This window comes from Plecotus auritus (assembly GCF_963455305.1).
Source record: "Plecotus auritus genome assembly, chromosome: 3".
NCBI lineage: Eukaryota > Metazoa > Chordata > Mammalia > Chiroptera > Vespertilionidae > Plecotus > Plecotus auritus.
In genome coordinates this window covers 157,154,674-157,167,484 of record NC_137772.1, presented here as the reverse complement: position 1 = coordinate 157,167,484, position 12,811 = coordinate 157,154,674, and the positions used below count along the sequence as shown (strand labels likewise).

The window sequence follows — 12,811 nt, the reverse complement described above, 5'->3', positions numbered from 1 at the left end:
TTTTTTTATCTTGATTTATTAAACCCACTATCTCACACCCCCACCTGATTATGAATGTGTAAGGGGCTCATGTTTGTTATTAAAGTATCCTATATAATAAAAGCCTAATATGCTAAGCATCTGGTCATCTGTTCAACCAATCAAAGCATAATATGCTAATGATATGTTAAGGCCGTTTAACCACTCGCTCACTATGACATGCACTGACAAGCAGGGGACAGACGCTCTGACCGGTAGGTTAGCTTGCTGCTGGGGTCCGGCCAATTGGGACTGAGCGAGACAGACCGGACATTCCCTGGAGCCCTCCCGAGGTTTCTCCCCAGCTGGCCAAACTCCTGTGTCCCTCCCTGGCTCCATTCATGCACCAGTGCGGTCCCTCGGCCTGGCCTGCACCCTCTTGTAATCCAGGACCCCTCGGGGGATGTCAGAGAGCCGGTTTTTGCCCGATCCCACAGGCCAGGCCAAGGTGCATGAATTCATGCACTGGGCCTCTAGTAGATAATAATCAATAATCAGGGTTAGGACTTTTGGATCTATTCCTTAGTGTATAGATATCTAATTACATACATTCCTATACTTTATCTAATTGTTTAATCTCTTTAAAATAAGAGCATTTATCTCATTTCCATCCTGAAGTAATAGTAGAAAATCATATAGGAATATCTCTCTGTCTAGGAGGAGTTCAACATACAACTCCATTACAACCAGCATTGTGCCCACGGAACACAAACTTAGCTTAAAGACTGTGTCCAAATGAAAGCTTTTCTGTCCTATTTCCACTTCTTTGTAACCAGCAAATGTAAGTTGGATTGAAAGAGCAGCAGTAAAGTTAATTTTACTCTTTATAATCATACTAGAGGCCCGATACACAAAGATTCATGCAAGAATGGGCCTTCCTTCCCCTGGCTGCCGGCACTGCCTTTTTGCTCCAGCCTGGAGCTGTCTTTCTGCCTTCCCCCACTGCCCAGAGGCCCAGAGTGGCTGGGGGCAGTAAGGAACCCCTGCATCATCGCCATGGTGACGATGCAAGCGTCCAGGCTGCTCGGTGCCTGTGTATGCAAATTAACCCACCATCTTTGTTGGGTTGATTTGCATACTTACTCCTGATTGGCTGGTGGGCGTCGCAAGATACGGTCATTTTGCATCTTACTCTTTTATTAGTGTAGATAATTCCTTTATCAATGTAAAATAATCTATATATATAAAAGCCTAATATACAAAAGTGTCCCCTCAGGAGTTCGACTGACCAGGAGTTCGATCACTTGCTATGACGTGCACTGACCACCAGGGGGTGGAGTGGAATGAAGGAAGGCCCCAGCCGGCAGCCAGCAGCTGCTAGAGACCCTACCCGTGCACAAATTTCGTGCACTGGGCCTCTAGTTTATTATAATTTATTTTGCCAAATACATCTTGAATACATTTATTCATTCGTTGAACATTTTTTGATGGTGTTCTAGGTAACAAGAACAGTTCTAGGGAATGCGTATATGGAGATAAAAACTACAATTCTGTTATTGCCTTCAAAAAGTTTCAATGTTCTGGTTAAATACATTAATAGAGGAATATGAAGGGCCCCAAAGGAAAACCTAGGAAAACTACTTGAATGAGGTGGGTGTCAAAGGAAGGGTTCTTACAGCAGGCAATGCCTGGCTAAGATTTGAAATTGTTAAAAGAGTTACCTTGAAAAAGAAGTAGAGTATGGGAATTTAATGTAGATGGATCAGTATGTGACAAGGATGAGAGGCATGGCAAATCTAAAGAAATTTGATCTTAGATGGTAATAGTGCACAAAGGAGGACATGATGACAGGAATTAAGGATGGAGGTAGGAAAGACGTGATGGTGAAAGACTTTGCCATGAAAATGAGTTTGGGTTTCATTCTATGGGAAAAGGAAATAGCTGAATTAAAAATTTTTATAAAGAGAGAATATGGTATTAAAAAGTATGCTTTTTAGAGCTTCACCTCAGATATCATGATGAAGGATGGATTTGATAGTAGGTTATGGTAAGATACTGTATGAGAAAGAAGGACCCATCCTAAGGCAGTAATGTGGGCATGAGAATGGATTAGACTTGGTGAGAAGACTTGGTGATCTTCTGAATGAAAGGAGCAAAGGAAGTGTACAAAATTAGCTACTTTGGGGGATGCCGGTGTTACAATGATAGAAAACATGGACATAAGAGCAATTGTGATGGGAAGTGCTGAGTATTAACAATTGGATATAAGATGCTTGTGGGATATCCCATGACTCCTGTGTAGTTGTAACTATAGAACTGAAGTTCAGGAGAATATCTAAGATGGAAATATGGTTTAGGAATATTTGGTCTGTAGGTCTGAATGTAATTGTCCAGGGAGATTGTATAGAGAAAAAAGAAGAAAAGACAAAGGATACATAAATTCTAGAGAGAACTTAGTCTATACATAAAAAAGAGAAAGAAACTATACAACCATCCAAATACTTCCATTAAATAATACTTCAAGATGAGGCTGACCTAAAAGCAGGAACTGAGGAGTTGGGTGTGGCTAGTGAGTAATGCTGGAAATGATAGGTAGTAGTGGCTATGCACGGAAATCAGAGAGGAGGATTTTCAAAACTCAGAAAGTGATCAAATTAGATAAATTCCATAAATATTTATTGGTAAGAAGAAGATAATAGCTGATCACCTTACTTATGTTCAAAAGTAGGATGACAGGATAAAGATTGGAGTTGGTAAAGAACCAGATGAGAAACAAAGAAAAGATACTGATATGGATAATACATCCCAAAATTTTTATAAGATGCTTGTCAGAGTGTGACCTCCAACAGAATATGCAAATCCATGGTGCTAGGAATGTATGATCTCCAATATACAAATATCTTATGCCTTAAATGCCAAAGACACAGACATGTTTGTCCTAGTGCCTGAAAGCCTCCTTGTCAGTTAGCTATATGAATACTTTCATGTTGCTATAGACATTCTTACATTATAAGGCATTTTCCTGAGAAGTGAAAATATAACCAACCAGCAAGGCATTTGGGCTGTGCATCTGGCAATCAGTTCAAAGGGCTTTGACATTGAGTTGATGGGTATTTGTGGTCTCTTGCAAGCCCCTCCCTGTTGCCCTTCAGTTCACAATCATAGCCAAGTCTGTTTGAGGTATTATGTCCCTGAGCATGCAAGGCTCCTGGGGAACAACTTGAGTTTGGGATAAATAAGCCATGTGGAAGTTCATTCTGGAAGTGGCTTGAGTGTCTTGCCTAGGTGCCAAGAAGAATTTAAATGCAAAAAGAAGAGACCAGAAATATCACCCCGCTGTCTTTATGTATTCCATGTAGTTATTTCATCTTTGGGAGCTCTTATGCCAGGCTGTGCTCCCAGATGGTAGGCTGGGCAGAATATGCAATACAGTAGTAAATGAAATAGGCAAATACTTATGCCTTCAGGAGCTTTTATTTTAATGGGTAGAAGGAGAACCACAATAAACAAAATAAATAAGTAAATATTGGGTGTTGTAGGTGGTAAAAGACATGGGGGGGGGGGGAAGAAAAGTATGGAAGGGATATTGGAATTTTTGGAGGAGTGTGAAATATTAAATAGGAGAGTCAGTGAGGGCCACACTTTGAGTAAAGACTGAAATTGAAGGATTAAGCTATGGAAAAACCTGGAGAAAGAGTGTTTCAGGCAAAGAAAAAGCAAAATATGAGGCAGGCAACAGAAAGAAGCAGGAGAGTAACAAAAAAGAGGAGAGTAGTGAGAGATAAAATCAGAGAGATAATAGGGAGAGAGAATATAGTAGGACCTGGGCCATTATAAGGACTGCATTGAGTGATTTTGAATAGGAAAAACTGATTCTGTAATTTTAAGGGACTCTTCATTGAGAAAAGATAACTTAATCCTATCTAATAAAAGAGTAATATGCAAATTGACTATACGTCTGCTACACAAGCCACGCCCACCAGCCATGCCCACCAGCCAATCAGGAGGGTATATGCAAATAAACCCAACCAAGATGGCTGCAGCCACAGAGAGCAGGAGGGAGGCTTGGGTTTCCCTGGCAATGGAGGAAGCCAAGCTTTCCACCTGCCCTTGCTGGCCTAGGCCTCCACTCAAGGCTACAAAGTTTCAATGATAGAAGATACATAAACCCAAACAGAAATGGCGGCAGCCACGGAGCTGGAAACAGCAGGGGATAGGGTTGCCCATGGTGATGGAGGAAGCCAAGCTTCTGCAGCCCTGGCCGGCCCAGGCCTCTGCTTAAGGCTACAAAGTTTCAATTATAGAAGATACATAAATCCCAACAGAAATGGCTGCCGCCAAAGAGCGAGCAGAAGGCTTGGCTCCATTCCAGGCTACAAAGTTTCAATTGTAGAAGATAAATAAACCCCAGCTACCAGGGCCTCTGCTTGGGTTGCCGGGGGGCGTGGCCGGCCTGCAAACCACCACAGGCTCCTCACCCAGGCTGCCCCATGCCCCAAGGGAACCCTCACCCTGATCTGGGACACCCTTCAGGGAAACCAGCTGGCCCCCACCCGTGCACCAGATCTCTATCCTATCTAATAAAAGAGTAATATGCAGATTGACCATCACTCCAACACACAAGATGGCTGCCCCCATGTGGTCAAAGATCCTGCCCCCATGTGGACACACGATGGCCACCACAAGATGGCCAGCAGGGGAGGGCAGTTGGGAGGAACCAGGCCTGCAAGGGAGGGCAATTGGGGGCGATCAAGCCTGCTGGGGAGGGCAGTTAGGGGTGACCTGGCTGGCAGAGGAGGGAAGTTGGGGGTGACTGGGTCTGCAGGGAAGGGCAGTTGCAGGGGACCCAGGCCTGCAGGGGAGGGCAGTTAGGGGTGACCAGGCCTGCAGGGGAGGGCAGTTAGGGGAAAACAGGCTGGCAGGGGAGCAGTTAGGCATCAATCAGGCTGACAGGGGAGTGGTTAGGGGGTGATCAGGCTGGCAGGCAGAAGTGGTTAGGGGCAATCAGGAAGGCAAGCAGGCGAGCAGTTGGGAGCCAGCAGTCCTGGATTGTGAGAGGGATGTCCGACTGCCCGTTTAGGCCCAATCTCAGTGGCCTAAACGGGCAGTCGGACATCCCTTGAGGGGTCCCAGATTGGAGAGGGTGCAGGCTGGGCTGAGGGACACCCCCCACTCCGTGCACAAATTCTGTGCACCAGGCCTCTAGTATTAAATAATAACCTATAATTTTCCTCAGTCTACCCTTTCTTTTGAAGGTAATGCTTCTACATATGACCTCCCCAATCTGCTTGGTTCCATCATAGAAACCCCTCCTTCTCAAAAAAAAGAGAAACTGACTATGCATTTCTCTGAGAATGCGTGGCATCTTCAGAAAATACATGGAAGGTCATCTTTGTGCCATCCAGAAAGGCTGATAGTGAGAACAATGTGGAAATTTGAAAGAACCTTTTCCAGAACCAGAGGAGGAGTAATACACTGAAATCAGTTCTGTGTGTGTGTGTGTGTGTGTGTGTGTGTGTGTGTGTGTGTGTGTTTTAAGTAAAATATTCACTAAAAAATGTAATAATAAAGCTTTCACACAAGAATTTTTAAGATATCACAAAACCTTAACTTCTTTGCAACTAAAATATTACCAAATAAATATCTCCTGAAACAGAACATTTCTTTGGGCAAAGACAGAGAACAAGCACTGAAGAAAATAAGCTACCTGTGGATCCAGTTTATTGGGGTAGCTTTTAGTTGCCTTCTTGAATACTCTCGAAGTGGTCTTTTCAATGTTCGTCTCACCTATCAGAACCAGTGTATGATTTTATAAGTATGCAGTCACAGATCTTGAAACCTGGGTTTTCATCCTTATTATGCTATTAAGTAGCATTTTACTATTTAAAGTAAATACTTTACTATCTACCATTGACTGGATCTTAGTTTTCTCACCTGCCTATTAAGCAGTTGGAAGGATAGTAGCTGTTACTTTTCTTGTTAAGGGTATCTATGAAAATCAGTGGTATGGGTGGAGTTGACTTCCAAACAAGCTCCATGCTCTCAGTAATTTGTTAGGATTATCTTATCCAGAGATGATAACTACACAGCATTGTAGTCAACATTCACTTTCTGTTCCCTTAGACATTACAAACAAACCCCAATACTTAGCCCTATTGAGGCAATTAGAACTCAGGGAGGGTCAGAATCTTTGTAAAAATTCATTTTTGCATGGTGACTCAGACAATCATGACCAAATAATTAGAGTTGGCACTCAAGTTGAAAACAACTTGCTACCTTATCATTAGGAGAACGTCTATATCGAAGTCAACAGTTCCTAGTATAGCTAAGAAGAGCATTTGCATCCTGTCAGCCAATTTCTCCCATCCCTAAAGGTTTCTAATGCGTCACCAGTTCTGCCAACATGAAGTAGTTTCTGGTACCCTGGGCATAACCAAAATGGATCGATTAGCTTTTCAGTCAAAGAGGCCTGTATATATAGCACTCATTTCCCTTCTAGATAAAGCCCACTTGTATCCTGAGAAGAGAGCCTTCTGTAAAAGAAACAAACTCAGACATTCAACAAATAGAGAAATCAGGGACTTCTTGATCTTTGAAGCTCCCACCCACTCACTTTCTTATGATCCACATAAACAGGAGCTTAGATCAAGAAATCTGTGTTTGTTTCAGTTCTAATGAAAAGTCCTAACCATGTTATTAGATAAATGTGATGAATTTTAATCTGGTGACAGCTTGTGACCCAAAAATTGCTATTTAAAATTAAAATGCATTCAAAATGAAACTGGCAAGCCAACTATAATATTAAACTTGCAATCTGCTGTGAAAAACACCTATTGAAAGAACTATATTAAATATGAATATAATTAATTTCCATATAGCATCTTGCAACTGAAATATGAAAAAATAGCTCTTTAATTCATTGCTTTTATTAAAATCAAATTGGTTTTTTTTTGGTTTTTTTTTTACAAATTAAAAAGTCAAAGTATAGATGGATTGGTTTGTCTTTGGTAATACACCCCCTTTAGGTGAGCTCCAGGTGGTATAGAATCCAGTAGTATAGACTTCCAAATTTCTCTTTTGATGAATAAAAGTCCTCTATTTACCTCATCCCAAATGTTCATCTATAATAAGTGTAGAAATGTTTCCCACCTGCTTACTTTTAAGTTTATTTATAACTTTTATGGTATAAATTACTCAAGATATATTAAATGTGATCTTTAGAATTGTTTAGACATTAGTTTTAAAATAACCACACTGATATTTTTGATAGGTCAGCTAAATCATTTCTAAACTTGGTAAAAATTGAGGTGCTTTTTTTATGGTAGAGAATGTTTGTTTGTATTAGTGCTATCACTAAACATTAATACAAGTAAAAAGCCCAATGTGTATATTTTCATCCCATACTTTAACATTAAAGAATTGTATGTGGTAATAAAAGGATTCATTACAGTTGTTTGCAAATAATTTAATGACCAAGTCTTGGTTATTTCTAGTTTTCAAAAGGTACCAAAGAATGATTTAAGTTTCCACAATATCATATCATAATTATAACAATTAACATGTGTACTTAATTATAGATTTAATGTTCCTATACATTCCTTGTTCAAGAGATTCACAATACATTAAAATAGCACTAGCTAGAAATAAGAAAGTACCATATCTCACCCTCATTATTGCAAACATAGAAAAAGACTCACCGACTCTTTTAGAAAGATACCACAAGAACTATCATTTCACAACCATTACCCATTACCCCTGGAACATAGTGCATACTCAGTAAATGTCAGTTGAAGGAATGAATGAATATTCGTGATTGGATGACAAGCAAACTCAGGGAAAACACCTAGTCTTTGGCTGCTACAGGACTACTGCACGGACCACTGCTGTCGCAGTAGGGCTCCTAAAATCTCTCTGCCATACAGTCTGACCGTGATGCTGAAAGAGAAGACAGGGTCCTATTTCCAACCTCTCCTTCCTCTTACAGGTTTAGAAAATGCGAGTGACAAGAGCAGGGAGCCTGGAGCGGCATCCTTAATGTGAACCATGTATTTCGATCTTTGGGGCTACGCTGTGGTCCATCAGGTTACAGCCAATGCATCCCTCTGAGCTCTCAGCTAAACCAAGAGACCTTACAGATGTAACCGCTGCAGTAGAAAAGGTGACTCCAGCAGGATGGCTTGTCTGTCTCCTGAAAAACTGGCAGTCAAGTGCATAGCCTAGAAATAGGATCAGGAAGTCTAGATGGCGGGGAGGGACGCAAACCTGTATTCATATGGCAAATGTTCCCGATTACTCGTACAGGGTAACGAAAAATCAAGGGCTGATTTTACCTTAAGTTTTCGGCCCTAGTCTTCCAACAGGTGCATGACTCCCTCCCTCACCCCTTCCCTGTCAGCACTGTCCCGCTTTGCCAAGGCTTTCTTGGCCAGGCAGGCTTTTCCTAGAGTCCTTAAGCGGGTGCAGTTTCCTCCCGCCTCCTCCCCAGCTCTGCCCGGCAGCCCCTTCCTTACCTGCCGCCTGAAGACCGAGAAGCAGGCACAGCGCAGGGAAGCCCACTGCTCTCCGCATAGCGTTTGCATCGAGAGGCGGAGGAGAAACTCCGCCACGACCCCACTTCAGGAAAAGTGTTACCAGAAAGAGCCAGCGCCGAAGGGTCCCTGGGCTCCGGGATTCATTCGCAGGTCCCGGGCTGGGGATTGCAGAGCGGTGTGAGGCGCCTGCAGAAAACCGCCCAGCAGCGCCTCCTTAAGCGAGGGGAGAGGCAGGGGAGTGGGAGGCGGCTGCTGAGCGGGGCGGAGCGGGGTAGGGGCCCGGCGCTCGGAGGCGGCTGACGCTCGGCCTTCTGAAAGCCCCGCAGCGGCGGCGAGGGCGGGTGACCCGCGTCAGCCCTGGAGCCCGCGGCGCGGCCGGAGCAGTGCCAGCAGCAGCCAGACTCCGCGGCTACTGAGCATGCCCGGCGCTGCCCCGGCCCGCGGTTTCCAAATGCAAGTCCACCTCTCCGGGTCTTAGCGGCCGCTGCGAGAGGGGTAGGAACGGGGGCGGGGGGGGGGGGGGCGTGCTTTTGGGAGCCATGCATGGGTAGGAAGGGTCTGTCAAAAACCTGGGGGTGAGGTAGGGTGGAATGGGGGGAGTCTAGATGAGGGCATGACCAGGGGGACTAGAGGAAAGAGCCCAAGAGGGTCAACCTCAGACCCACCCTACTCCTTCCCCAATTCTTGGTTTACCCGTGCACCGAGCTCGCTGCGGGGAGTTGACCTTCTCTGGCCCAGATTGACCAGCTTCTAGAGTTGCCTGCAGGAATAGGGTGTAGGCGGCTTCGCTGCTGAGCACCCCGGGGCCTGGGGACGTGTAAATGGGTATCCTGCCGGTGCCTTGTTCTAACAGCTTTGCGTTTTTTGTTTCTATTTTCCTTCCAGACAAATCCCTGGTATTTAAAATTGTTCCTGACTGGAGTCCAAAGTCTATGATTATAATAACAACAAAGTGAGGCCATACTTTTTGACTGGTAGGACATACCCATGTCATTGAAGAAACAAGGCGCCTTTCTGGTTTTGGAGATAGTTACCTTTAGTCTCCATTTTTCTTCCTTAGGTGATAGGCAATAGAATCACTTCTGTAACTGGGCTCCTCCAATCCAGCTCTAGGTCTTGCTGCAGCCATCTGTCTAACTGGGTGCCCACCCACCACCCCCACGCCCCCATCTAAGACTTTGGAGTGTGGAGATCTTTACATTAGTCTATTGGCTCTTAATCCTGAAGTCCCTGCCAGACTTCTCTGCTATAACTATCCCAGGAGCATCCATGTCTTCATGGAATTCCCCAATGGCCTCCACTTGCATTCTCACCACACTCAAGCTTACAAAGGTCTAACCTTGGCCTCACTTTTCCAGAAAGTTCAGGCTTAGATCCAGGGCACAGTGATATTTCTCTTTCACACATGAGTCTATACACAACATTGGTGCAGCCTCACCTTATATATTTATACAGATATTCATGTGCCTGTGGTTTGTCTTCCAGCACAGTTGAAGGCTTCATAAGAACTTCTGCATCTTTCTCTCACTTAAATTGAGAAAAGCTGTTCTAGGCAAATAAAAGGTACTAATAAGTGCTTATTGAATTGAACTGCATACCTCACTCAATGCTTTCTTCCTCCAGCCCCTGTGGATTGGGACAGCTAATGGGAAATATACTATCCACAGGAGCTTAAATTAGGCAGGATCTTATAGGATCTGAAAGCCTGGACAGTATCTTTGTATAATTTATTTCACCTCCAACACTGAGAGAAGAGGCCAGGAATTGCCCTCAGATGTTGGGAGAAGGGGAGAATAAGATGTATTTTTTTTTATAATTTTTTTCTTTATTGATTAAGGTATTACATATGTATCCTTATTCCCCTTTCCCCCCTTCTACTCAGGCCCTCCCCCTCCCCCCGTGTCTGTGTCCATTGGTTAGGCTTATATGCATGCATAAAAGTCCTTTGGTTGATCTCTCCCCCTTCCCCCCACCCTCCCCTACCTTCGCTCTGAGGTTTGACGGTCTGATCGATGTTTCTCTGTCTCTGGAGAATAAGATGTATTTTTAATAACTAGACAGTTCTTCCATGCTGAAAACAGAGCTCTATAGCTTCACTCTCCCCACTCCTCCACCTCCCCCCATGGGCATGTCCTGTACCATTTCTGTGGCGTTACCATTTCACCCTAAACTAGCCTAAGCTGTACCCTCTTCCCTACTCTGGACTCACTTTTCCCCAATCTCCTTTTCCCATAGAATATATCACTTTCTAACATACCAAGATAACTACTTATTAAATTTATCGTATTGACCCAGCCGGCGTGGTTCAGTGGTTGAGTGTTGACCCATGAACCAGGAGGTCACAGTTTGATCCAGGGTCAGGGCACATGCCCAGATTGCAGGCTGGATCCCCAGTGGGAGGCATGCAGGAGGCAGCTGATCAATGAGTCTCTGTCATCATTGATGTTTCTTTCTCTCCCTCTCCTTTCTTCTCTGAAATCAATAAAAATATTTTTAAGCAAATTTATCATATGGTCTGTTTCCCTGCCCTCCCCCCTCCCCGTTCCTGCAGTGGAATCCCATTTTCAAGGGCAGAATCTTTAACAGTTGTATTCACTTATGTATCCAACTGATTAGAACAGTGCCTCTCACAAAACAGGTGCTCAAAAAAGTAAATTAAAAGAAATTAGTTGGTAAAGTTCAATGCTGACCATTAACCTGGTTCTTTGGAATTCCTACTAGATATTTGAGGTAATTTATTTAGTTGTGCTTAAAGGTTAGAGCAGAATTTCTTCTCATCTAATATCTGGTATTAGAATTCCTGCAGGGTTTGGAGTTGAAGAGAAATACCATAGTAATGGGTGTGCTTCCTTTATTTTCTTCCTTCTTAAAAAAACACTAATTACCAAACTTAATGCATGAAAAGTAATGAAATAATGCTGTAGCAGTGCCCTGCTTTCCTACAGATAATTCCAACACTTTGTCGGGGGGTGGGGGGGAGCGGGTACATTTAAAGTTTCAAATAATATAATTGGCAGTGACTTTTCCAACAAGCAGTCAGCAAGCTATTTATTTTGCCCGGGTGTGCAGGTAGCTGAATTATTAACTGGGCCTGAAAATCACCTTAACAGCAAAATTTTCCAATTTCCAATTTAACTAGATGTACTGCTAAAATAGTTCAACATGGTAAAAATAACCTCAAGTGAGCTGTAATTTTGGTAACTGGACATTCATTTTTAATTTACATGAAAAAGATAAAGGATCAAGAAAAGTTCACATTCCTTGGTGAGTCAATCTAATATACTTCCAATGGATTTGATCTCATGACATGTGAAGTCAAAGGACAAAAAATGAATTAGCCAATTAGTGAAAAGTCAACCTCTTAACGTTTGAGAAATATTCCCTCTGGGTCCATAGAGGCTGCTTTTCCTTGACTCTATGATCAAATAGTACTGAAGGCAATTTGTGTTGTAGAGAAGCTTGGTTAAAACACTGCATCAAGGTTTAGAAGAGTTAGTTCAAACTCCAAAAAGCATGGAAATTAATATGAGAGAGCCATGCAAATTCGTATTGGCCTACAGAGCTGTGTCTCAAAGGAAATTATTTACCTTTCGAAAGATAAATATCATATGGACTTTTCCTTCCCAACAGATGCATAATCTCTTTCTTATAAGGTGAGATTCAGGCAGAATTACTACAGGAAAGAAGCCTTTCAGAGCCAGTTCTCAAACCAAATTTAATTATAATGAAACAGGAATATAGCAGAAGGTATATTTCCATAGAATAGGAAATCTGAAAAGCTGCAACAGGTACATTTCCATAGAATGAGGGAGCTGGAAACAGCAAAAGGTCTATATTTACAAAATAAAAAGAAGGAAGCCCCTCATCCAGAAGAAGAAAAAGAAAGCCGAAAGGAAATAGGAAAACAAGGAGCCCAGAAGTTACTATAGTAACCAGTCTAAGGGAATAGTGACCAATTAGAGGGGATATCTAGGCACCGGGATCTATAGCCTTTATAAGCCACAGGGAAAGGGAACTCAGTGGGACCCTTTTCCCCTTCTTCACGTGGGAGTCCATTCTGTGGGACTCTTTCCCTCTCCCCATGTGGGAGTCTGTACTTGTCCTTCAATAAATCTCCACCTTTGCTATACTACCCTCTGTCCGTGGATTCATTTTACGACTCCGAGGAACAAAGAATCCAGGTTCCAGTCCAGGGGAACACAGCGTGTTCCAGTCCAAAAATTCCATATCAATAATAAACCTCCACATTAACTTGTTTATAAATGGAGAAATGTCATTCATGTTGGCCAGCCTTCTTTAGGACACTTTAAATAAAGAAATTG

The 12,811-nt window shown here is 43.1% G+C and overlaps 1 protein-coding gene across 1 annotated transcript in view; it reads right to left on the bottom strand.

The window, feature by feature from the left end:
• The window catches only part of PTPRR (protein tyrosine phosphatase receptor type R), a 248,135-nt gene extending 239,235 nt beyond the window's left edge, over positions 1–8,900 (bottom strand). The window contains exon 1 of the mRNA XM_080660473.1: positions 8,469–8,900. Coding sequence (XP_080516599.1) covers positions 8,469–8,526 — 58 coding nt within the window. The 5' untranslated portion in view covers positions 8,527–8,900. The remainder of the gene's footprint in view (positions 1–8,468) is intronic.
• Between the last annotated feature and the right edge of the window lie 3,911 nt (positions 8,901–12,811).